The 23,960-nt window shown below is 39.7% G+C and overlaps 1 protein-coding gene across 1 annotated transcript in view; it reads left to right on the top strand.

The window, feature by feature from the left end:
- TASP1 (taspase, threonine aspartase, 1) overlaps nucleotides 1–23,960 on the top strand; it is a 310,532-nt gene that overhangs the window by 72,901 nt on the left and 213,671 nt on the right. Inside the window, exon 7 of the mRNA XM_006894750.1 lies at nucleotides 4,177–4,283. Within this exon, the coding sequence (XP_006894812.1) occupies nucleotides 4,177–4,283 (107 nt within the window). The remainder of the gene's footprint in view (nucleotides 1–4,176; nucleotides 4,284–23,960) is intronic.

The raw sequence follows: 23,960 nt of genomic DNA, 5'->3' as shown, positions 1-23,960 counted from the left end.
TTAAAAAAAAAAAGAAAAAAATCCCTTTGAGAGGATAGGGGAAAAAGTATAGCTTTTTTTGCATTTTAGTGGAGTCCTTCCTAAAGGGGACTTGGTCTTTCCATCTTCCAAGTGGTTGCAAGTCTTTAACTGGGTCAATTCTGGGAATTGATTGGGAGGCTGTGAGTTTGTTCTGGAAACTTAAGTTAGATTGCCAATTACCTAACCTAGAGTTCTTTTGCCTGGGCTGATCAAGTAAATATTTATTTGATTTCCTATCTGTTTAATGCTAGAGACATCATGGCTGTATAATGGACCCATAGCTGACCCTCTGGTCGGTTTTCAGAGGCAGTTAATCACACAGAGGAGATTGTCCATGTTTCTTCCACAGAGCACCTGGTGGCCTGTAACCACATGCCTTCTGGATTGCAGTGCAGCTTCATGCCACTAGGCCACCAGAGCTTCCTAAAGGCAGTGATGTTACTCTGAGTACTCACTCAGTTCTTCATCGCTCTTGAGTTGGAAATGACTCATGCAAGTTCTGTATGCCTTATACCTCCAGCCAGTTTTGTTGTTGTATACCATTGAGTTGAAACGCTCCAGCGCCTTTTCAGAGTTAATCAATCGTACAGAAGGAGATTGCCCATCCTTCTCCAGTGGACCAGCTGGTGGATTTAAACTGTGTCCCTTTGGGATTGCAGCCCAGTTTCTTAGCACCTGAGCTCCAGAGCTCTTTAGGATAGTTGATCTGTTTAAATCTGGTTTATATAAAATGGCAATTACAGCACTCTTCAAGGATGCTGGGGCTACCTTCACAAATTTGTTTCTCTCTGTTAAGATAACAAGTATATCTTTTGGGTATTCCATGACTAATTCTGTGGTTCTGACCTGATAAATCCAATCTAATAAGCTTATGGATACCTTCTACATATCCCAAAGTATGTCTGGCATTCCATTTTAACTTGATATATCATGCCATTGATGCATTAGTGAACCTACTGAATCTGATCCTTTACTAGCCTCTGTTACATCCTCTAATGTTATGTGCTGTTGAGTCAGAATTCATGGAGAAGCTCCTTTGTTAGAACCTCTGTTAGACCTCCCAAGTGGAAATATTGAATGAAGAATCTACTTCTTGAGCCCAAAACTGTATATGCAGACTGATCAATTGTTATGTTCCTTGTCTCATATTTCCACATGATCCTCTTGAATTGATCCCTTGTGGAGACAGAAAATATTGATTTCCACTAGCTCTGGTGGCATAGTGACTCAAGTGTCAGGATCCTAACCATAAAGTTAGTGGCTCAGACTCCACAGCAGAAAAATGTGACAGTGTTCTGTGAAGATTTACAGAGCATTGGAACCCTTTTGTGCCTTTCTCCTGTCCTATAGTCTTGAAATTGCCTGGATGGCTGTAGCTTTGTTTTGGTTAGGTTCTTGTTTCATAAATTCAATATTTTGCTTATTTCTTAGGATATAATAACTTATTGATGTTGAGGCAAAACTGCATCCGTAGCTCATCCTCTGGCAGGTTTCTGAGGCTGTAAAAAGCACTAGAGGAGTTTGCCCGTTGTTTTCTCATGAAGCTTCTGGTGAATTCAGTAGAAAGTGATAGCGTTTGCCTTAGCTAACTCATAGCTTACATTCTGGGTGGGGGGTGGGGGGTGGGTTTGGAGGCTGTAATTTGCATAAGAGGAGAGTACCCATTTTTTCCCAAGGAGCCACTGAAGATTCAAACACCAGAGAGGCAACTCTATATGGATTATGCCACCAGAGTTCCCTCCTTGAGCTATCATTCACTTGTTGAGTCTGAAGGAACTTATGGCTGACCCTCCGGTGGGTTTTCAGAGGGTGTAAATTGTACAGGAGGAGATTACCTTTCCCACTAGCAGTAGCTGGTGGAAATAGTGGTTTAAAACCTTTTAAACTGTGCTTTGTCGTTCTCTCTTTTTTTTTTTTTTTTGCTGTTCTGTTCTTTTGTTCCCTATTAATTGTTAGAGAGTTTCCTTGACTGACTATGACCAGCGACTGTTTCATGAAAATGTAAGGGGCATTTAAAAGCCCTTTGTAGGCTTTGTATATGACAGTATATCTGGTTGGCTTCATGCTAGGTGTGTCCTCAGATGGGTGGTGGTGGTTGTTGTTGAGGAAGCACTCTTACATTCGTCAACAAATGTCTAAAGATTTCCTTTTCTAAAGATTTTTTTTACCCACACAGACATTTTCAGAGCTTGCAATCATGCTCTTTTCTTTTCAGACTTAGTAAACTGCCTTCAGTAGATGTCTTGCTACTTGGCCCAGCTGTGCCTGCTGCTTTGGAGCCCATCTCTTTAAGACTAAACTTGAAGTTTTCTGCTCGTGTAAAGAGGGGTGTGAACATGAAAATGCTAGCTTTTGACAAGTTCTGCCATTCTTTCTATTTTGAGCTCCGTTTTGACTTTCAGAGATACCAAAGACCTTATAGTCTGAGATTTAATGTTTCTTTTTAGACATTTAGTTTATTTCAGGAGAGATTAGTTTGCTTTGCGATATCTTGGCTACTGTAGATATTGGAATTCATTTTGTTCTTCACTTTACTTTTGGGCACCTGCTGGCTGTGGCTGTTTTCCACAGTTATGTTGATCTTGTTTTCATCACTTTGTATATATAATTTGTTTCTCCCTGAATTTAAGGAGAGTTTTAGTGGGATGTGGAAATAAACTTGCTTGTTTAGTTTGATACTTTGACATAAGAACATTTACTAAAGCTATTAGTAGATTTTAGTTTTAATTGTATATAAAGGTTTTATCTGTAGCCAGAAAAATAATAATTTGTCACAGATTTCTATAACCAACCAATAGGAAATATTTTCTGCATAAATTGGATTATTTGAAAATTGCAGTATATGTGTATATATAGAAACGTTGACTTGTTTGTCTTTTCTTGTCTTAACTGTCCATCGGTCCACCTATGTATAGACATTCATCTTTGTAAAATGAAAGATACTGACATGTGATTAAAACTATTGCTTTGATTTTTTGTTTTTTAAAGATATCATTTAGGAGCAATGATTTAAAAAAACACATAACTTGGTTAAGACTGGAGAGCATTATGCTGAGTGAACTAACTCAGTCTCATAAAGACAAACACTGTATTAACCATTATTATAAAAATAGAAGGATAACCAAGAAAACATGTTTGGGGACCCAAGGGAAGGAAGGGTTGGGAGCAGAGAGGTGAGAATGGGTAGAGGTGAAACTGCAGGGTTGCCCAATTTTGTGGATAATGGGGTGAAGAAAATGGGAAGGAGCTGGTGGGGACCTGAAAAGACAGGGTAAGGATGGGCAAGGTAAAGTGGTGATTAATTTTTTTATTTTATTTTATTATTTTGTGTGTGTGTACCGTCAAATCAGATCTGACTGGTGCAGGAGGAGACTGCCCCTCCTTCTCCAACAGAGCATCTGGTGGATTCAAACAGTGTACCTCTGGGATTGCAGTGCAGCTTCTTGCCACTAGGCCACCAGAGCTCCCTAATTTTATAAAACATAATTCATGGGAATGATTATATAAAACACAATGTGAATGAAGAATAATGTGAAACAGTGTATACAAACTAAGAAAACTAATAAAAAATTAAAAAAAGGAAATGTTATCTTTTATTAAACTGCTTGTTTAAACTTTGAAGAAAATTGTATTAAGTCTCAGTGATGGTTAAAGTTATTGTTAGATACCACCAAAACCGCCACCACTCATAGTGATCCTGCGAACAGCAGATTGAACCTTGCTGAGTTCTGTGTCGTCCATGCACCGTCATCACGGTCTCTGTCATGCTTGTCGTGCTCAAGTCTGTTGTTGCAGTGTGTCACTTCCATTGAGGGTCTTTCTCCTGTTTTCCCATGATGCACTGCTGTGAGGTTCCCTTTTTTGTTCTCTATATAAGATTTTTCCGAGATAAAGGTAGAAGTGGGGAAAAAAAAGGGAGAAGTGGAACAATCAGCAGATACCACTAGGTAGGTTCTATTTCAGGGCTTTTTTGTCATTCTGGATCTGACGTAGCTTTATGTTCTTTGTCATCCAAAACATCAGTGTACATTGAAAAAAAAAATTAATCTTTTACTCAACATTTTTAAGGATTTTCTTCTGGGAAGGTATTTCAAGGTATCTAGTCTATCTTATTGCCCTAATCCTTAAATGCTGTTTTTAATGTTTCTTTTATAGGATTCAGTTTAGCTGCATTTAAAAGAAACAAGAGGAAACTAGAGCTTGCAGAAAGGGTAGAAACCGATTTTGTTCAGCTAAAGAAAAGAAGACAATCAAGTGAAAAGGTCAGGAATTACTTGAATATTAATAATCAGTGCATTTTAATGGTGTCTTTAATCTGCTTTTATATACTTTATTTTCTAGTCTGTATTACTATAGTCGTCTTCTTTACTACTACTTCTTCTGTATTACTATCCCATAGAGGTGTAGTATTTGTCACATACATATTTCTAAGCTTTCCAACAGGTACAGTTAAAAGGGGAAAAATGAGCAGGTGAAATGAATGAAAATAATATATTTTACTTAATCCAGTGTATCCAAACTATCATTTTCACGAACAGTCTATGAAAATTTACTATAGAGCTATTTTACATTCTCTTTATGTTGTTGTTGTTATGTGCCATCGAGTCGCTTGCAACTCACAGCAACCCTATGTACAAGAGCCCTAAATGCCATTCTATCCTGTGCCAACCTTGCCGTCTCAAACACACTCTATCTAGTGAGTCTTTAAAATTAGTTCGTATTTTACACATATTTCACTTGTATTTAGATTTCTTAAAATTAACAGTTGAAAACCGATTTAGGTGCTTAAATTATTCAGCTATACTTAAAATTTCCCTTAATTGAGATGAGTAACTGTTTTAAAGTTAACATTAATATAAATGTACTGAAATTGAAAAGTCAACTTTACATTTGCATTACCTACATTTTAAGTGACCATTCCCCTCCCCTCCTTGTTGTGTACCATCAAATCAGATTCGATTGGCACAGGAGGAGATTGCCCCTCCTTCTCCAGCAAAGTATCTAGTGGATTAGAACTGTGTACCTTCAGGATTGCAGTTCAGCTTCTTGCCACTAGGCCACCAGAGCTCCCTTATGTGCCCATTTTAAGTTCGGTATATCTTATGATTGTTATTCGGACTGTATAGCTCTAGATGCTTAATTTTCATGTTGCATTCAGGTGTTAGGGATCTCTGGTGGTGTGGTCCATAGTGAGTTGCACTGCAAACCCAAACTCAACCTCTCTGGTGGTTCAAATCCACCAGTGTCAGTGGGAGAAAGATGAGCAGTCTCTTTCCATGCAGTTTACAGCCTCAGAAAACCTGTTAGTGGAAGTCACTATGCTATGCTCTAGACTCTAAGTCTTTGTCATATGGACTGGTGCTCCGATTTACTCTTTTCATTGTAGTTGGTACTCGAGGATTGCAGTTGGTACTCGAGGCCTGTTTGTGACTGTTGGAGTTGGGTATCTTGCGGGGCTAATGACCCAGGTATTTGGTGAGGGCTGCCATCGATGTCCATGTCCCCAGCAGCCATTATTATGGAGCTCAGAATGTCACCTGCTCTCCCTGAGTGACGTTATGCTGATCCTAGAAGGCTTGGAATTGGTGACCCAGAATCTGGAAGCTTAGCTGCTCACATTTAGCCCCAGTCCCTTTTCTGCTGCTGAACTAGTTCCCTCCTGGGCACCTGAGTAGAGAGCAGCTGCAGCAGCCTCACCAACCTCACCTCCCTTTGGGTTCCTGTGGCCACTTATGGGCCATTCTTGGAAGGAGTCTTGGAAACTCTTCCTCAGTCACTTCTTTTGCACAAATATCTGCAGTGGTGACTCCAGTGGTAGATGATGGGGAGCTAACCAGAGTCATTCTGGAAAGCTGACTGCTTTACCTGTGAGCCTGGTAGACCTAGACACAGGAATAAAGCCTAGTAATGTGCAAAATAGTAGATAGTCCTTTTTTACTGTTGTTTGATGTGAAGCTATGTAATGAGATGGTCAAAAACATCAATTAATAAATTTGAGTTCTCATTATGCAAAGTTTCACATTGTCTTTTGCTTTAATGTGTTCGTTTGCCATCATGAGTCCATGTGTAGCATTCGTTAGGTGTTTTGAGATGTAGAAGGTAACTGAAACCATGGCATTCATGCTCATTCCAATCATAGTACATGCTGGATCTCACAGGTCACATGATCACTCAATGTCCCTGACTGTCTCATTAACATGATGATTAGTCCTTATCCAGTTGTTTATGTAATGGTTTATGTTTTCGATCATAGTCGTGTAGTGCTGTATGGTTTACCCAGATGCTCTAGCTGCCTGGTGGTTAAGAGCTGCGCTGTGAACCCAAAGGCACATTGTTAGAATCCAATAGTTGCTGCATAGGAGAAAGATGGACATTCTCTTCCCCTACCTCTGAAAACCCATTGGAGGATCAGCTATGGGTCGGTTCTGACTTGATGATACACAGCATCAGCATCATAGTTGTTCTGCGTGGTTTACCTGTATGTAAATGCATAATAAATTATCTGTTGACAGTGATAAATTTCTCATTATGTTGTTACTTGAGTCTCTTTTATTTGTTTGGTCCAGTCTTTTTTTCCTATCAGATAAATATTAGAGCCAAACAAATACATTGATCACTAATCTCATCAAAAGTAGTCTGACTCCATTTTTTTAAGATTCTGCATTTTATGTGATACTTGAATGAGTAAATTTAGGGATTTCTGTTTTGTTTATAAATATATCTTTTCCTCCACATATAGGGAATATACCGAATCAGTTTTTATAAATGTGTACACCAACCTGTGAAGATAGAGGTCATTTCCATTTCCCAGTTTAATTGCTATTTTTAGTGACACCATTCATGAGTATCGTTTTCTTCTTTAATTGTATGTGAATAAAGAAAATATACTTATTTGGTTTTGTTCCTTTTTTAAAAAAATGATGCTCTTAAGGCATTATATTACTAATTCATTATTTTTTAAAAATTGCAGAATAATATTCCCTGTATTTTCATACTGTAATTAGTTTGCTCATTCTCCTTTGAATGAATATTTTGTTTCTAGATTTATTATTAGGAATAAAGTTCTTATGAACATTCTTATAAAGCTTAAAAAATATCTTTATTATGATATAATTTGTATAGCAAAAGGGCATAAATTTACAGTTCTGCAACTGTCATCACAATTAAATTTTAGCACATTTTCTTTTCCCCTTCTGTCACCCCGCTGACCTGCTTATTAATTTTTACTCTTCCTCCCTTTCTATCCCTGTAAAACTTCCAAGACTAATAATTCTGTCTGTGTGTAAATACAAGGTGATTTGTGTTTGTGTGTGTACATCACATTAGGATTTTTATGCATGAAAATATAAATTATGAAGATTATATTCAACAGATTTTATTTAGACCACTTGTTTTTTCAGAAAATATTCAGCAAAGAATCTTGGTACAGAGGTAGATAATGAGTCAAAATGGTGAGCAAGAAGATAGAAGTTTCTGTTTTGAGTGTACATTTTAGTGGGTAGAGATTGAAATATACGTCATATAATTAAGAGAATTTTCTAACTACCATGCACAAAAAAACAATTTAAAGTGATATGATAGAGAATAACTTGGATTTGTGTTTTGAAAGAAGACTCCTCCAATTGAGATGGTCAGTAGGGTATCACATTTGAGGCGACACTTGAAAATAAAAAATAATTTTTATGAGGAATCTGTGAAATACTATTCTTGGAAGAATGAACTGTGTATGCAGAGGTCCTGCTGGGGGAAGGATTTGGCATATTAATGAAATGGAGAAGGGAGTTGAAATAGCTAGAGCAGAGTAGACAAGTGGAGAATGATTTGAGATGGTGGTGGAGTGAGGAACTGGAACTTTGGAATGTGGCAGATCATGATGATGGAGGTCTGATATTGTTCAGCTGCTAACTCAGAGGTCTGCAATGGCTTAGTGGTAAGGAGTTATGCTGCCAGCCCAAAGGTATGCAGTTAGAATCCATCAGCTGCTCTGTGGAGAAAAATGTACATTCTCCTGTGAGATTTATTGTCTCTGAAAACCTGTTGGAGGGTCAGCTATGGATCGGTTCTGATTCAGTGGTACACAACAACAACAACAACAACAACGATAGAGTCTCTATGAGTTGTATTTAACTCGACAGCATATAGTAACAACAGCAGCTACACCTTTGTGAAAGAAAGAACTAGTGATTACAGCCAAGAAAATCCTCTAGAGTAGTTCCCTCTTTCACGTGGGTCATGCTGTGAATCAACTTGATGGCACACAATGACAACATCAGTAGATAATAGCAAAGAGCTATTTCAAGAATAATGAATAGCCATTAACAAGTTCAAAGCAGGGAAGCCATGCTGTCTCTTTCACATTTCACAACAATTTGTTGGGCTTCCTACATAAAATATTGATCAAAGAAGAGGCAAGAGTAGAAATGGGGCTATTTAGAAGGGTACTTACTGCACTTTAAAGATGATAACAGTGTGGACTGCCTTGATATGGATGGAAATTAAAACATACTACATCTAGGATATATTTTGGGGGTTTCTAGAAAGAAAAGAGTTACTGCTTCTCGATAAGCCAGATCTAAGAGAGCTCTGTGGCACAGTCCTAGAGCGTTCAATTGTTAACCCAAATGCAGCACTTCTCTGGTGATTCCTGTCCACCACCACCTGCTTGGGAGAAAGATAGGGAATCTCTTCCCATGCTGTCAGTTTACAGCATTTGAAATCCGCCAGAGTATCGGTTATGAGTTGCTTTGAGCTCACTGGCAATGAATTTGAATTGAGTTTATATCCTGGTGATGCTAGCTAGACTGAGTGGATAGGTTTTTGGATAGACATTAGTCTATAAGTTTACAGAGGTGAGTAGGACTGTTTTAAAATGTTGATGTTAGTTGCCATCGAGTATGACTTACAGCCACCTCATGGACAATGGATCTGAACTTTGTCCTATCCTGTGCCATCCCCATCATTTCTGACATACTTGAGCCCATTATATCATTCCATCTTGTTAAAGTTCTTCTTCTCTTGCTTTCAGGACATGAAAACCAATAATTTATAATTATATTTACTTCTTCTTAAACCTGAGCCACTTCCTGAATTTTATCCTCACTGTTTAAGATTATCTTCCAGATTACTTGCCCTTGATGTGAGATTTTTTTTTTTTTGGCTATTTTTTGGCACATCCTATTCCAAAAAAAGATGATCCAGCAGAGTGTGAAAATTATCAAACAGTATCACACCCAAGTTGAAATCCTGCTGAAGAGTATCCAAAAGGCAACAGAGAACTACCGGAAGTACAAGCTGGGTTTAGAAGAGGCTATGTTATTAGGGACATCATTGCCAATGTCAAATGGATCTTGGCTGAAGAAGAGAGTACCAAGAGAATGTCTGTCTGGGTTTCATTGACTATACTAGGGGAATTGACTGTATGGGTCACAGCAAATTGTGACTAATCTTGAGAAAAATGGGAATCCCAGAACACCTGATTCTGCTCAAATGAAATCTATGCTTCGATCAGGAGGCATTGGACAGAACAGAGCAAGGAAACACACCCTGGTTCAAAATCAGGAAAGGACTGCTTCAGGGATATGTTCTGCCTCCATATCTTTTTAGTCTGTATGTGGAGCAGATCATTTGGGAAGCTGGACGTTATGAGGAGGAATGTGGCATCAGGATTGGAGGAAGACTTCTCAAAAAACTGGGTTACTCAGATGACACAACCTTACTTGCTGAAGCTTTAGGAGGGCCTGAAGCATTTGCTTCAGAAGGTCAAGGACTGTAGTTTGCAATATGCTAAACATCAAGAAAAGGCAGATTCTCACCACTGGTTGGCAGCATCATGATAGATGGAGAAGAGATTGAGATTTTCACAATTTTAGCTCGCTCAATTCCACAATCAACACTCTTGGCACCAGCAGTCAGAAAATCAAAAGATGAATTGCATTGGGAAAATCTGCTTTCCAGGACCTCTTCAGAGTGCTGAGGAGCATGGATGTCAATCTAGAGACTAAGATGAGTCTGATCCTAGCCATGGTCTTCACAGTACTTGCTGTGCATCAGAGAGCTGTACAATGACCAAGGATGTCTGAAGAAGAATTGAGGCCTTTGAGTTGTGGTGCTGGAGAAGAGTATTGCACATACCATGGACTGCCAAGAGAAGTAACAGGCCTGGCCTGGAGAAGGTGAAACCGAGTTTCTCCAGGAGGCAAGGATTTTGAGACTGTCTCACATACTTGTTAGGAGGGACTAATCTTTGGAGAAGATACCATTCTTCGAAGGGTTGAGGGACAGCGCAGGAGAGGAAGACCCTGGATGAGATAGATTTGACACAGTAACTGGGATAATGGGGATAGGTGTGTGAGATTGGTTCAGGGTAGACTAGGGTGCAGAGCTATTGTGCGTAAAGTCACTATGAGTCATAGGTGACTTGACAACACATAAAACTGCCACCACCATACTTGGCACATGATTATCCTTTTGGTCACAACTTCATCCCTTATGTATCTTGGGAAAGTCATCAAGCATGCCGATCTGTTTATCTGGAGTCTTGTGAATTGTGGCAACATCAAGCATTTTCATTTTCAACAAAATTCTTGTATATTCTCTTAAGAAAGCCATCTGTGCGGTTTTAAAATAAATTATTTTATATTAGTTTACTTACAAAGTTTGTCAGCATTGCTTTTCACACTGGATCGTTCCTATTTCCTTTACCCACCCATCAAATTGTGTGGCCCTATGATTAATTCCCCACTCCTACCCATCCTCACCCCTCTGCTCCCAGTCGTGTCCCCCCGCCCCGATCCTCATACTTGTTCTACGGTAATGGCCTTCTACGGTATTTGTCCTTATGGGGCTGAGTTCACTTGGCATAATTATCTCCAGTCTTTGCAAGCTAGGTAGTTACTCAAAATCATTGCTCCTGTGTGCTGTGTACTATAATTTCTCAAGCAATTCCATTGTGGTTGGACATTGGCCTGTTTTCATATTCTTGCTGTGATGAGTTACGTTGCTGTGAACATTGGTGACAAGTCTTTGTGCCCCAGTTCTCATTTTTTTCAGGGTATGTTTCCAGTAGTGGAATAGCTTGGGTCATATGGAATTTCTATTTTCAGCTTTTTGAGGAAGCACCATTTTACAATCCCACCAACAATGTATAAGCATTCCTATCTCTCCACATCCTCTCCAGCAATTATTACTTGCTGTCCTGTTAAACTTTGCTACTGTAACTGGAGTGAGATGGTATCTCATTGTGGTTTTGATTCATCTCTCTTACTGCCAGTGATTTTGAACATTTCTTCATGTGTCTGTTTGCCATTTGAATATCTTCCTCTGTGAAAATTCTTTCGATGTCTTTTGCCCATTTCGAAATTTCAAAATAGTGTTATCAGTCTTTTCATTGTGGAGGCCCTGTAGAATTCTGTAAACTTTTGATATAAGATCCTTATCTGCAGTGGTATTGCCAAATGTTTTTTTCTCCAGTTGGTAGGTTTTACCCTGTTGGAAAAAGTTTTTGATGCAATAAGGATTTAATTTTTAGAAGATCCCATTCATCAGCTTTGTCCTCTCCAGATTGTGCATTTCTGGCTATATTAGGCAGTCTCTTTAAACCATAGAGTAGGCTTTCTAAGGTTGGTCCTAGTTTGTCTCTGATGAACTTTATAGTTTTGGGCTTTACTCCCAGGTCTCTGATCCACCTTGAGTTGATTTTTGTGTGTGGTGGGAGATGAGGATCCTGTTTCAGCTTTCTACAGATAGCAGTCCAGTTTTGCAAGCACCATTTGTTGAAGAGGTTGTCATTTCCCCATTTGATAGGTTTTACTTTCTTGTTGATTATCACTTGACTGTAGATGGATATATTTCTCAATTTTGTTCCATTGATCCAGCAACAGAGGCAGTAAATTGCACAGGAAGAGATTGTCTATCCTTCTCCTGTGGAACAGGATTCAAACTGCGTGCTAATATTAGGTGTTGTCAGCCTTTTGTATCATCCCTCAATTTTTGATATTTAAAAGCCCTGTGGCACCTTTTGATTTTTAGTATTTGATAAAATTAATGGTGGGGGGAAGACCATTTCTTCATTATTCAACTGATCTAACAGACGTTGTAGAAGTCATTATATTGTAGTTTTTAAATAAGTTGTATCTTTAGGCATTGGAATATCGCTCTCAGAAGGTTATTTACAGAAGTTCTCATATCTTGGAATTGGCTCAGATCATGTGTTAAGAACATTGATTCTAAATAAAAATGTGAACGTGTATCCTTATATAACATCACCATGCTAATGACCTCTGTTAGCCTAGTATGTACTTAGGGATGCTGGCTCATATATAGCTGATGGGTCCAACAGACTAAACCAGTACACGTAAAGACAAATATTGTGTGTGTGTGTGTGTGTGTGTGTGTGTGTGTGTGATATGCATGTGCACGCACACAGATCAGTAATGAGGATACAAGAATCACTGTTTAGTTATGCTAGTTATAAACTCTCTATGGATATTTAAAGACTCAATTGGGCATCTCTATTCTAATCAGCCAGGACAACTGTGACTAAATAGTTGAGTTCCTGGGACTGTTTATAATCAAGATCTCAGCCTTGGTTTGTTTGTGGTAGAGGGCAGGCTGCTCTAGTGACTCAAAGTCCTACATACGACTTGGAGGTGCAGTGGACCAGGACAGCTGTTCCAGGCTCCACCGTTAACTACTCTAGTACAATGGGACCTTGAGACCTTCTTAGACTTTTCGTTTCCTCAGCAATAAAGTTAGATTTCGCATAAAAAAATACCATGGCCTTTTCCAGCTTGAAAAATCTCTAATACATTTCCTTTATCAGTGTATAAACCACTTTTATTTAATGAAGGGCGGTTTGAATTCACCAACTACTCCATGGGAGAAGGATGAGTGGTCTCCTCCCATGTAATTTGCGGCCTCTGCGAGCCTGCTGGAGGGTCAGCAGTGTGTTGATTGACTTGACAGTACTGAATGACTGCAGAGGCTCCTGAACCTGCCTGGACCCGAGGTTTACCTGGGAAGTTTATAACTCTGGATTCTGGGTCTCTACTGTAAACACACCAGGTCAGAGTCTGCAAGGGGGAAAAAACTGTCAGTTCAGCTTTTGAGATTCATTGCTTTGTTCATTGAAATATGTCAAGGTGGGCCTAAGTATGTCTCATCTTAGGAATTGTAGGTTAATGAATTCAGAGGAGTAAGAGGTGTAGAATTGAATTCAGTTGATAATTCATATCATCTTAACTCTTATCAAGGTCCTCTAGAACTTACTGTGGGGTGCAATTCTTTCTCTTTATTCCAAAGTTTGTGTCTCGGTAATTATACTTTCCTGTGGGTTAGGTCTTCACCACATGACTGTCCCTTTCCAGTCACGTCTCCTTGCTCTGTGCGTTTCCCCCTTACTTCATGGAGAACCTTCTGCAATAGCAATCATTCTTTGAAAGAACCTAAACTTGTATTACCTAGCCTCTCTTCTTGTTCACCGGTGTAGTTGGCCCCTTCCATAGGCGTTGTTTGCATTTCAGTGTTTGACCCATCATAGCCAAACCCAGCACATACTCAGCTCTGTTATTCTCTCCTTGATGATGGCAGGATCACTGTAATCCATCCGTCCCAAAGTGCTGCTGTTGCCTGTTTCCAGACAGTTTTCTGCACAGCGTCCAAGGAGCCATTTAAAAGTACAATTGGAATTTGTTATGCTTCTGTTTAAAACCCTCGGAGATTTCCGGCTGGTCTTCAGAGTAAATTGTAGGCTCCTTCAGAACCCGTGGGGCCCTTCCAGGGCAGGCGCCATCCTTCCCAGCCTCTTGTCCTGTCACACTCACTCTGGGGCATGTCATTTGCCAAGATTCTTTCTGGGTTTAGGCCTTTGCTTCTCTGACTCCTTGTTGGTTCTCACTTTTCTTTTTTTTTTTTTTTACTTTATATTCTTTTTTAGTGAGATGATTTAATGTCTTTTATGTACCCTAGATTACATATTCCAAGAGGGTAGGAACTCTGTCTTATTCACCATGATTTCTTAGCTTGCCATAGAACTCAGTAAGCATCTGTCTAGTGTTCTTTTCACCCTTCTTTGCTGGACGAGTGCAGTCCTTCATAATAGTCTTTCTTCCTTTAATTCTATGCACTATTCCTAGTTCTGCATTTTCTTGAAAATCCCTGCAGTGGTCATGCTGCTTTCTGGTTTTGGCAATTTGTGGTCTTGGGTGTGAGCTGATGAGGTCAGATGATTCACAGACAATAGCAAATCATCTGTAGAGAGATTATATCCACAGCCAGAATTCTTTTAGAATAGTATCCTACTTTTATTTGTATTAAGTGCACTGACATTAAATGATTCTTTACTGTGTATAGGTTGAAACACAAAGATAGGGATGTGATTGTACAAATTCTTGAAACCTAGCTCAAACTACTTTCCAGTTTCCTCTTCTAGAAAAACCATATTTTTTTTAATCAAGTAGTTCTATTTAATTTTCCATGAATTTGCTGAAGATTCTCTCCTTTAAGTTTTAATCCATATTCTTTTACTTCCATGGAAGAAATAATAGGTGGGATCTGTCCTTGGAGAGGAATGTCATGCTTGGGATGGTGGAGGGAGAGTGTAGAGGGAGAATGTAGGAGAGGAAGACCATCAGTGAGATGGATTGATTCAGTCACTGGGCTAATGAGGGTAGGTGTGTTAGAGAAAATAAGATTGACACAGGATAGAGCAGGATTTAGGGCTTTTGTATATAGGGTTGCTATGAGTTGCTGACGACTCAATGACACAGCAGCAACAACAACAATAAAAATAGAATAAGAACCATACTACTCACTGAATGTCTGATCTTAGTACTCATTTAATGGTCCATGTAAATGCTGTCTGTATCAGAACATATTTCCTCCTCCTACTTAGCACATATAATGATGCTGTTTGGTGCCATCGAGTTGACTGTAGGCATTTTGTTGTTGTTGTATGCCATTAATTCACAGTGACCCCTATCCTGAACTACCCTTATAGTCAGGCCCATCATTAACAGTCACCGGGTCAGTCCGTCTTGTTGAAAGTCTTCCTCTCTTTTGCTGACCTTCCACCTTTCCCAGTATGCTATCTTTTTGCAAGGACTGACCCTTTCTGACAGTATGAGCATAGTATGTGAGACAGTTTCCTTATTCTTGCTTCTAAGGAGTGCCCTGGTTTTCTTTTGACACCCCATGGGATATTTGGTGCTCTTTACCAATACCACGGTGGAAAGGCATTGATTTTTTTCTTCTTCTGTCATTTTTGTTCATTGTCCAACAATCAGGTGCAAAGGAAGCAACTGAAAATACCATAGCTTAGATCAGGCACGTATTAGTCATTAAACGGACCTCATTGTTCTTGACCACTTTGGAAACGTCCTTTGACAAAAAATCAGAAAACTTGAGCATGTAAAAGGAACGCAATAAAGTTTTTAGAAATTGAAATATCTACTTTACTATTTGATAGTATACTATCTTACTATTTTAGATTGAAGTGTATAATTGTTTAAGTTACTAAAGGCATCAGTATTTTATATTTTTATGCTGCAGTGGTACCTCAGTTCAGTTAACATTATTAATTTAAGCATCTTGTTTAAGTGGTTCTAATACCGATTTTGAAGATGGAAACATTTCGTCTAATAGCCTTATGGTCTTTTTTTCTTAATTGTTTTGTGTACCCTCTTAGTCTTTTAAGACAGATTTGAAATTACTGTTTATTTGTTTCAAACATGTATTAGTCTGGAACTAATACACGTTTTTATCTAGCTAGAAATGTAATCAATCAAAGAAGAAGATTAGGCTATTATAGATACTAATAAGTCGTATTGTATTTTCCAGCGATATTGTCATTTTTATGTGCTGTCAAGTCAGAACTGACTGACTCATAGCTGTCCCTTTGGGGGGTGTTGTAGAGGCTGTAATTTGCATGCAAGGAGATTGCCTATCTTTCTTCAGCAGAGTAGCTGGTGGAATTGATCAGCTTGTTTTAGGGTTGACTGTACAACTACTTACTCCTAAGCCACCAAAACTCCCTTTCAACATTGTGGAGATCTTAAACATACAATGACTGCCAGGAAATAGTCTCACACAATCTCCACAAACTCCATCAAAATAATTCTAAAGAAGTGAGTCAGAAAGTGCCCACAAGGGGGCGTGCTCATGTAGAAAAATTTGAACAAGCGCCTGCCCTGGGATACCTGCTCAGAAATGCGCTTGTAGACCGTGACTTTTTCTAAGACTAGACCTTCACCACTCCAAGAATTTCTACTCATGTTCAAGCGCTTGTGTACTTTGAATTTTTATTTTCAAGGAAGAGTTAAGAGCCTTACACATGGGCATATAGATTGCCTTATGAGCTCAAAAGGTGTATGAAAGTTGGTAATACTTTTTTTAAACATTGTGTTACATAAGTGTAAAATGCTCTCCTGTCTCAGTGGACTAATGGATGTGCTTCATTTTGCTGCCCCGTTGACCGGTGCAAGCTGCAGTTATGAGGAGCTCACCACCACGTGATGCTTCAAACTAGGCAGTTAGCATGTATGATTGTCAGTTTTCTTAGCTTGTTCCATTTTTCACCAGCAAACATCTATTAGGTGCACATTATGTGAAAATAAGTTGTAGGGACTAAACAGAGCATATGCTCTCTAGGCTCTGCTCTTTATCACTTTTATCTAGGGAAATGAAACAGCAAAGGGAAATATTACTTGATAAATGCTAGAAAATGGAATCAGTAGTAAGAGCTGTATGGATTAATCGGCAGAAACTCCTAAGCTCTATTAAGATTCTTGTGGTGGACTTTATGTAGCAGGTGAATTGGGTAGACTTTAGATAATCTAGGTGGAGAGATATTTGCTGGGGATTATGTTTATGAATTGAAAGACTTACTATTATTGGGAGCTCTGGTGGCTTAGTGATAAGAAACTGCACTGCAATCCCAAAGGCACATAATTTGAATCCACCAGCTGCTCCTTGGGAGGAGGATGGACAGTCTTCTCCTGTGCGATTAACTGCCTTTTAATACCCTCTGGATTGCCAGCTGTCTGTCGGTTCTGACTTGATGGTACACACACACACACACACACACACACACACACACACACATCCAACAACTACAATGTTCAGATAGTCCTTCTGGGTGTATAGGCCTGTGAGTGGATGAGGTTGATTGTATTACTACATTTAGGACAGGATTTTTGACTTGCGTTCTTATAGGGCCACGCAGAAAACTTAAATGTGTGAGACAGATCTAGAGAAATATGAGAGAGTGGGATTGACTAGTGATAAGTATTCTACCTTGCAATACTAAAACAAAGTGTGCAATAACAAAAACTTTTCTGGTCAAACCAAGTTCAGTTTTGGGCAGCTTGCTATCCTGCATGCAGAGATATCAACTGATAAGGATAAACTGTCCACAGAATTTAGTGTATAATCCTTAAAAATCTTATGTCAAATGAATTGTTACTGTATTAAGTCAACGTCACATATTGTTCTTCTCTCTGGAGAAGGTTGAATTTGGGTTGGATAAATGACTCATCCCGATTGCCATGACATTTCCTTGGCAGGAATAGAATCCAGATTGTTCATGTTACCTTCTTGTCCTTTATCTCTTATTTCCCACTGTTTTTAAGACTTAGTTCAAAAGCCAGCAGAACCCTGGTATTTAAAAGAAAAAGTGTAATTTTACCAGAGAAAGTAAATATATTCCCTGAAATGAAAGCATGACCAAGGCCAGGTGTTCCTGGAAAGATCCATGTTGGAGTAAAAATTGAAGAAAGTTGCCTGCTCTTACAGAGATACTGTATTGCTGTTATTTAACAACCAAGGTCTAATTAGTACATTTATGTACTTTTAAATCTTTCTAGGTAAGAACATTCATATCTTAGTAGTGAACATGGATTTTTTTTTAGATTTATAAATAATTTTAATGAAAGTTTATGAAGACTTTGGATTTCCATTCATTCATTGTTGTACTTTTCTCCCTGCCCAACCTCCCCCACCCCAGTTTGCTCTGTGGTTGTTGTTATGTGCCGTCGAGTCGTTTCCGACTCATAGCGACCCTATGCACAACAGCCCTAAATCCTGCTCTATCCTGCACCAACCGCACTGCCTCTGACACACCCATCCCGATTGCCCCAGTCACTGAATCAATCCATCTCATAGAGGGTCTTCCCCTCCTGCGCTGTCCCTCCACCCTCCCAAGCATGATGTCCCTCTCCAAGGACCCGTCCCTCCTGGCAACATGTCCAAAGTATGTCAGACGAAGCCCCAGAATCCTTGCCTCCAAGGAGTAGCTTGGTTTAATCCTCTCCAAGATGAATCTGTTTGTTTTCCTGGCAGTCCATGGTACATTCAGTACTCTTCTCCAGCACCACAGCTCAAAAGCATCCACTCTCCTTCTGTCCTCCCTAGTCATTGTCCAACTCTCTGATGCATAACAAGCAATTGCAAAGACCATGGCCTGTATCAGGCGCACCTTAGTCTCCAGAGAGACACTGTTGCTCCTGAGTACCTTTGAGAGGTCCCTAACAGCAGACTTTCCCATCGCGATACGCTTTTTGATTTCCTGACTGCTGGTGCCAAGAGCGTTGACTGTGGAGCCGAGTAAACTGAAGCTGTGAACACTCTCAATCTCTTCGTCATCCATCCTGACACTGCCAATTGGTCCAGTGGCGAGAATCTTTGTCTTCTTGACATTGAGCCTCAGTCCATACTGAAGGCTGCAGTCCTTGACCCTTCGCAGCAAGTGCATGAGGTCCTCCTCAGTTTCAGCAAGCAGGGTTGTGTCATCTGCATAACGCAGATTGTTAATAGATCTTCCACCAATCCTGATGCCACAATTCTCCTCATAGAGCCCAGCCTCTCGGATAATCTGCTCTGCATACATGTTGAAAAGGTGTGGAGACAAGATGCATCCCTGGCATACACCCTTCCCAATTTTGAACCATGCAGTTTTACCCTGCTCTGTTCTGACTACTGCCTCTTGGTCCAAGTACAGGTTTCGCATTAGCACAATTAAATGTTCTGGGATTCCCATTCTTCTCAGAGTCAGCCACAGTTTGTTATGATCCACACAGTCAAATGCCTTTGCATAATCAATGAAACACAGATAGACATTCTTCTGGTATTCTCTGCTTTCAGCCAAGATCCATCTAACATCAGCAACAATATCCCTAGTACCACGACCCCTTCTAAACCCAGCCTGGACTTCCGGCAGTTCTCTGCTGATGTGCTGTTCTAATCGTTTGCTCTACTCTTTGAAAAGTAAAAGAAAAATTCTTTCATTGTTATACAGTCCCTTACCCCACTCCATTGTGCAGCTTTTGTTCTGGACTCTTGTCATGATAGTAATACCTAATCATATATCCCTTATAAACAGTTCTCTCTGTTTCAATGCAGTATACATAATTTATCCTATCTTTCTCAGTCTCCCCCAACCCTGATGTCAGTCCTGCTTTACAACAGTGCCACTATGCAATATTTGTCCTTTTGTGACTAAGATATTTCACTTAGCATAATGTCCTCCAGGTTCACCCATTTTGTATAATATTTCACAAGTTCCTTGTTTTTCAAAGCAGCGTAGTGTTCCATTGTGTGAATATACCACAGCTTTCTCTATCCATTTGTTTGTTGATGGGCACATATGTTGTTTACAGCTCTTTGCTATCGTGAACAAAGCTGTGATAAACATGGGTGTGCATGCACATGTTTTAACATACTACATTTTGTCATTCAAATACTGTAATTTGATCCTGTAATGGAATAAAATCATAGAAATAATTTTGATTCTTTTTCCTTAAAGATATTTCCCAGGCTGATCAACTTATCAGGTGATAAAGCAAGTTAAATCTGGAGTATAGAATGGCTGTTTCTAGTTTAGAGTTTTTAAGAAAGCAAGAAGATTCAAAGGTCAAAGTGAAAGGAAGTGCTAGTCAAAAATGCAGGGTGTCAAAATGACCCAGGAGGATAAGAGGGGAGTAAAGAAGTGTTTCTAAAAAGAGATTTTGATGGGAGAATGTATAATTTCTTTATAGATAAAATGAAAAGCTTAATATTTGATGGTTAGTCTTAAAAGCTTGTTTTGAATTGTAGGTATAGAAACCTCCTGAAATAAACATCTATGGTTATTATGGGGACAACCCAACACATCATAGCAGTTGTTTAAGGGTTAGGTGAAAACTCATTTAGAACTGATGGTTACATTTAGGAAGGATAAAATATGAAAATACGGCAACAAATTTGAATTTAAAAAACAGAACAAGCAGCACATGCAAATCAGGGAGAAATAGGATCCCGTGAGGTAACAGGCAAACTGCGTTAGCATAATTTGGACCCAGCACACAAACTGAGCAAGGTGCAGTTTCACAGGGCCCAGAATTTATTACTGGTGAAGTTCAACCAAAACTACACATGTCACTGTACTCGGTGCTAGTTACTATTTTCCAAGTGGATAAAAGGCAAGAGAAACTCACAAAAAGTCCTTGAATAAGCTGTTACAGAAAACGGTACTTCTGCTACCTGCTATTAGGCTTTAGTTTTGGTGACAGTTTGGAATGGAAAAGCAAATTTGCTTTATGTCCTCGTATATAGGAATCAGGGAGTGTGGCTTCCCAAGTTTTTCTATCCATGGGAAGATTTTGAGGGAATATTTGTAGGCTAGGGCAACGGCGTGTGCAGAAGCTCATGTTTATTCAGCACTTTTAAGAGGGAGTGCTCTGGTGGCTAGTGAGTTGTGCTGACAACATAAACATGGGCAGTTCGAATCTACCAGCTGCTCTCAGGGAGAAAGATAGGAAATTTCTTGTGCAGTCTGCTGCTTCTCTGCTCATTGCTGTCAAGTTGGAACAGATTCCTAACTGGCCGACCCTCCAGCCGGTTTTTAGAGGGTATAAATTGGACGAGAGGAATATTTCTCATATTTCTTCCTGTCAGATGGTCAGCTATGAGGTGGTTCAGACTAAATGGCAATGAGAAAGGAGACATTTAGGAGGGAGAGGTGAAGTTATATTCAGAAAAGGAGAGGTCATGCAAGTCAGTGCACACTCGCCCCTGATTTACGCTGGTGGAGGGAGGGGTCACAGTGCTGCATTTTGGGTGAGTTACTGAGCCATCATCGGACATGCGCTTTGAGTTTTGCTTTTGCATTGGCTGCCCTCGAGAAGGTCATACAGGAGTCCCTCCCGTGGCACCTGAAAGCTCATAGCTGAGTTAAAGATCATTACGAGGCGACATCTGGGGACTCCAGATTTTTGCAGGACATCGTCCTGAGCCTTGGGAGGCCTGCGTTAGTTGAATGCTGGCTTTCATGATCTCAACTATCTAAAGTGAAAATAGTTTGATTTAGTATATTGTGTAAGAGGAAAAGGAAATGAAAAAAATAGCAAAGTCTGTGATTCAGAGCAAACCCAGAAGTAATTCAGTTAAAATTTAAAACTATTAAACTTGCCTTTCCTAGTCACTGAAAGGTCATCTTTGACATTGAAAAGAGACCTTTCCTATTATTTTATACAGAGAAAGACTCTCAGCTATAGATAGTAGGTTGAAGAGGCCTCTTTCGGCTGTTGTTCTAGATTAAAATGGACCTTACTTCCGTTTAATATATTCTTTAAAGAAGTGTTCCTTTGCTTGCTAGATCTTGTCAGATCAGTGCTTCCTTGTCGGGTGCAGAGCCAGTGAAGGAATATGGTCTAGGACAGAGGATATCTATACACTTCAGGGCTTGTAGAGTGCCGGGACCTTCTGTGGGTCGGGAAACCTCGCAGTGGGCACTGGAGGCTACAGGATGTTGAGGAGGGGAGTGTTTTGATGTGAGTAGTGGAGGGATATCTGCACTAGAGAAAGTGTATGTGAGGATGACACGGACTGCCTGGAATTACATAACCATTTGTACTTCAGAGATCTGACCAGGCTGGTGCTGGAGAAGGAGGGAGGGAGAGATTTAGGTGATATATGGAGTGATGGGCTATATCTTTCAGATCATTCAGTTTGTTCATTGACCAAGCATTTTTTATTTCTCCCACAAAATTAATTTTACTTCTTTTGATCTCTTTATTTAATGTTTCTTTTTCATCTTATCTGTTTTCTCTTTCATTGTTGTATTTGTCTGATTCCTTTAGTTGGTTGCTTAGCTTGTTATTTTTTCTTTTTTTCAAATATAAAAATGAGTGTAAATTTTCTTCAGAGTACAGCATCATCTCTGTATTGCAAACATCTGGCCAACTGCTGAGAAAAACAAACAAAAGAAGCAAACATATTCTCATTGAGTCAATTCTAGCTTATACTGGGACAGAATAGAACTGCCCAGTAAGAGTTTCCAAGGCTGTAACTTTTATGAAGCAGTCTTCTAGATTTTTCTCCTGTGGAGGAGCTGATGGATTGTAACCACTGACTGGTGAACAGTTAGTGCTAAAGATGCTGAACCGCGAGGGTGCCTCCTTGTCTTTTAATGAAGGACTTGCAGCGAGTTCTGTTGTGACTGACAGAAAACAGGGTATAAAAAGAGCAAGGGAGCGCCATATCTGACCTTTATCATCTTCACAGAGGGAAACTATCCCCGTGCGCAGCATCAGTAACAAAGCCAATTCGCATGAGGTAAGACATGTCTCCCCACACTCCCATACCTCTTTCTACTCATCTCAACACCAATCTTACGGCATTGCTGAGTCCAGAAGTCAATATGATAGCTCAAAGACCACACAGAACCATATTGAGCAAGTCAGTCAAAAGGCTATTATTCAGATTGATAACAGAATAGAGTCACACGGCATCCCAAAGGTACATTAGATACCTCAAGTCTCGTGGCAGTTCCAAATTCTCAATCGTGCCAGTATTGGCTTTCCTCCCCCAGTTGTCCAACAAAGTTCTCAGGCCTGCCAGTATTGGCATTCTGCCCAGTTACTGTCCAACAAAGTTCTCAGGCCTGCCAGTATTGGCATTCTACCCAGTTATTGTCCAACAAAGTTCTCAGGCCTGCCAGTATTGGTGGTCCCATCTCACATCAGTTCTCCAGTTCAGCTACCACATCTGCTGCCATCCCAATGTGTGTCTTACATTTCACCAGGCTGGGGGAGGTCTCTCTTCTCTAGCTGGGGGAAGACTTCTCTTTTCTGCTGGGGGAAGGTTTTCCTATCTCTGTAGCAAGAGCTGTTCAGTTTATTGGTGAGACTAACCAATCCCTTTGTAGACTGTTGAGACTGGCCAGTCTCCCCGTGGAATGGTGGCTAGCCAGTTTCCTTGTGGATAGACTAACACACCCCATTCACATAGTCCTACCCATCAGCACAGAAATGTCAGTTAAAGGCTAGAGAAGCCATTTTGAAAGATAAACTCCATACAGGGACAAATCAGGATTTTTTTTTTTTTAAAGTATAAAGAACTGTAAGTTTAGAGGCCCTGGAAAGGAGTCCTGAAAAATAAGATCTGTATGTTACTGGATTATTGGCAGGACTGTGGAGAGTGAGGATGCTTGCTGCTGTCCCAGAGCAGGCCTTTAATGTTATGTACATTTGCCTTTCCATTGAAAGAATTGGACCAACATTTCTTCATGTGTGTGTTTGCCATCTGAATGTCTTTTTCTGGGAAGTGTCTGTTCATATCTTGTGCCCATGTTGCAACTGTGTTATTTACCTTTTTCTTGTTGAGGTGGTGGAGTATTCTGTAAATTGTGGATATGTTATTGACACATTTTTTTCTCAGTCAATGTGCATAGAGATTTGATTCTTAGATGGTTCCATTCATCTATTTTATTCTCCCCTGATTGTAGGGGTTTTTCCTTAGGTTTGGAAGTTTGTTCATGCTGTAGATTAGGATTTATAGGATTATTCCCAGCTTTTCACTGATAAAATTCCTACCTATCAGAGAGATGCATATCAAAGAATTAGGAAATACCATCTCACCCCAGCAACAATAGCAAATTTTAAAAGATTAGCAAACGACAATACTGGTGA

The sequence above is a fragment of the Elephantulus edwardii genome, unplaced genomic scaffold, assembly GCF_000299155.1.
Source record: "Elephantulus edwardii isolate Elephantulus edwardi_28Jun2011 unplaced genomic scaffold, EleEdw1.0 scaffold00150, whole genome shotgun sequence".
Taxonomy (NCBI): Eukaryota; Metazoa; Chordata; class Mammalia; order Macroscelidea; family Macroscelididae; genus Elephantulus; species Elephantulus edwardii.
This window is presented reverse-complemented; position numbering and strand designations above follow the sequence as displayed.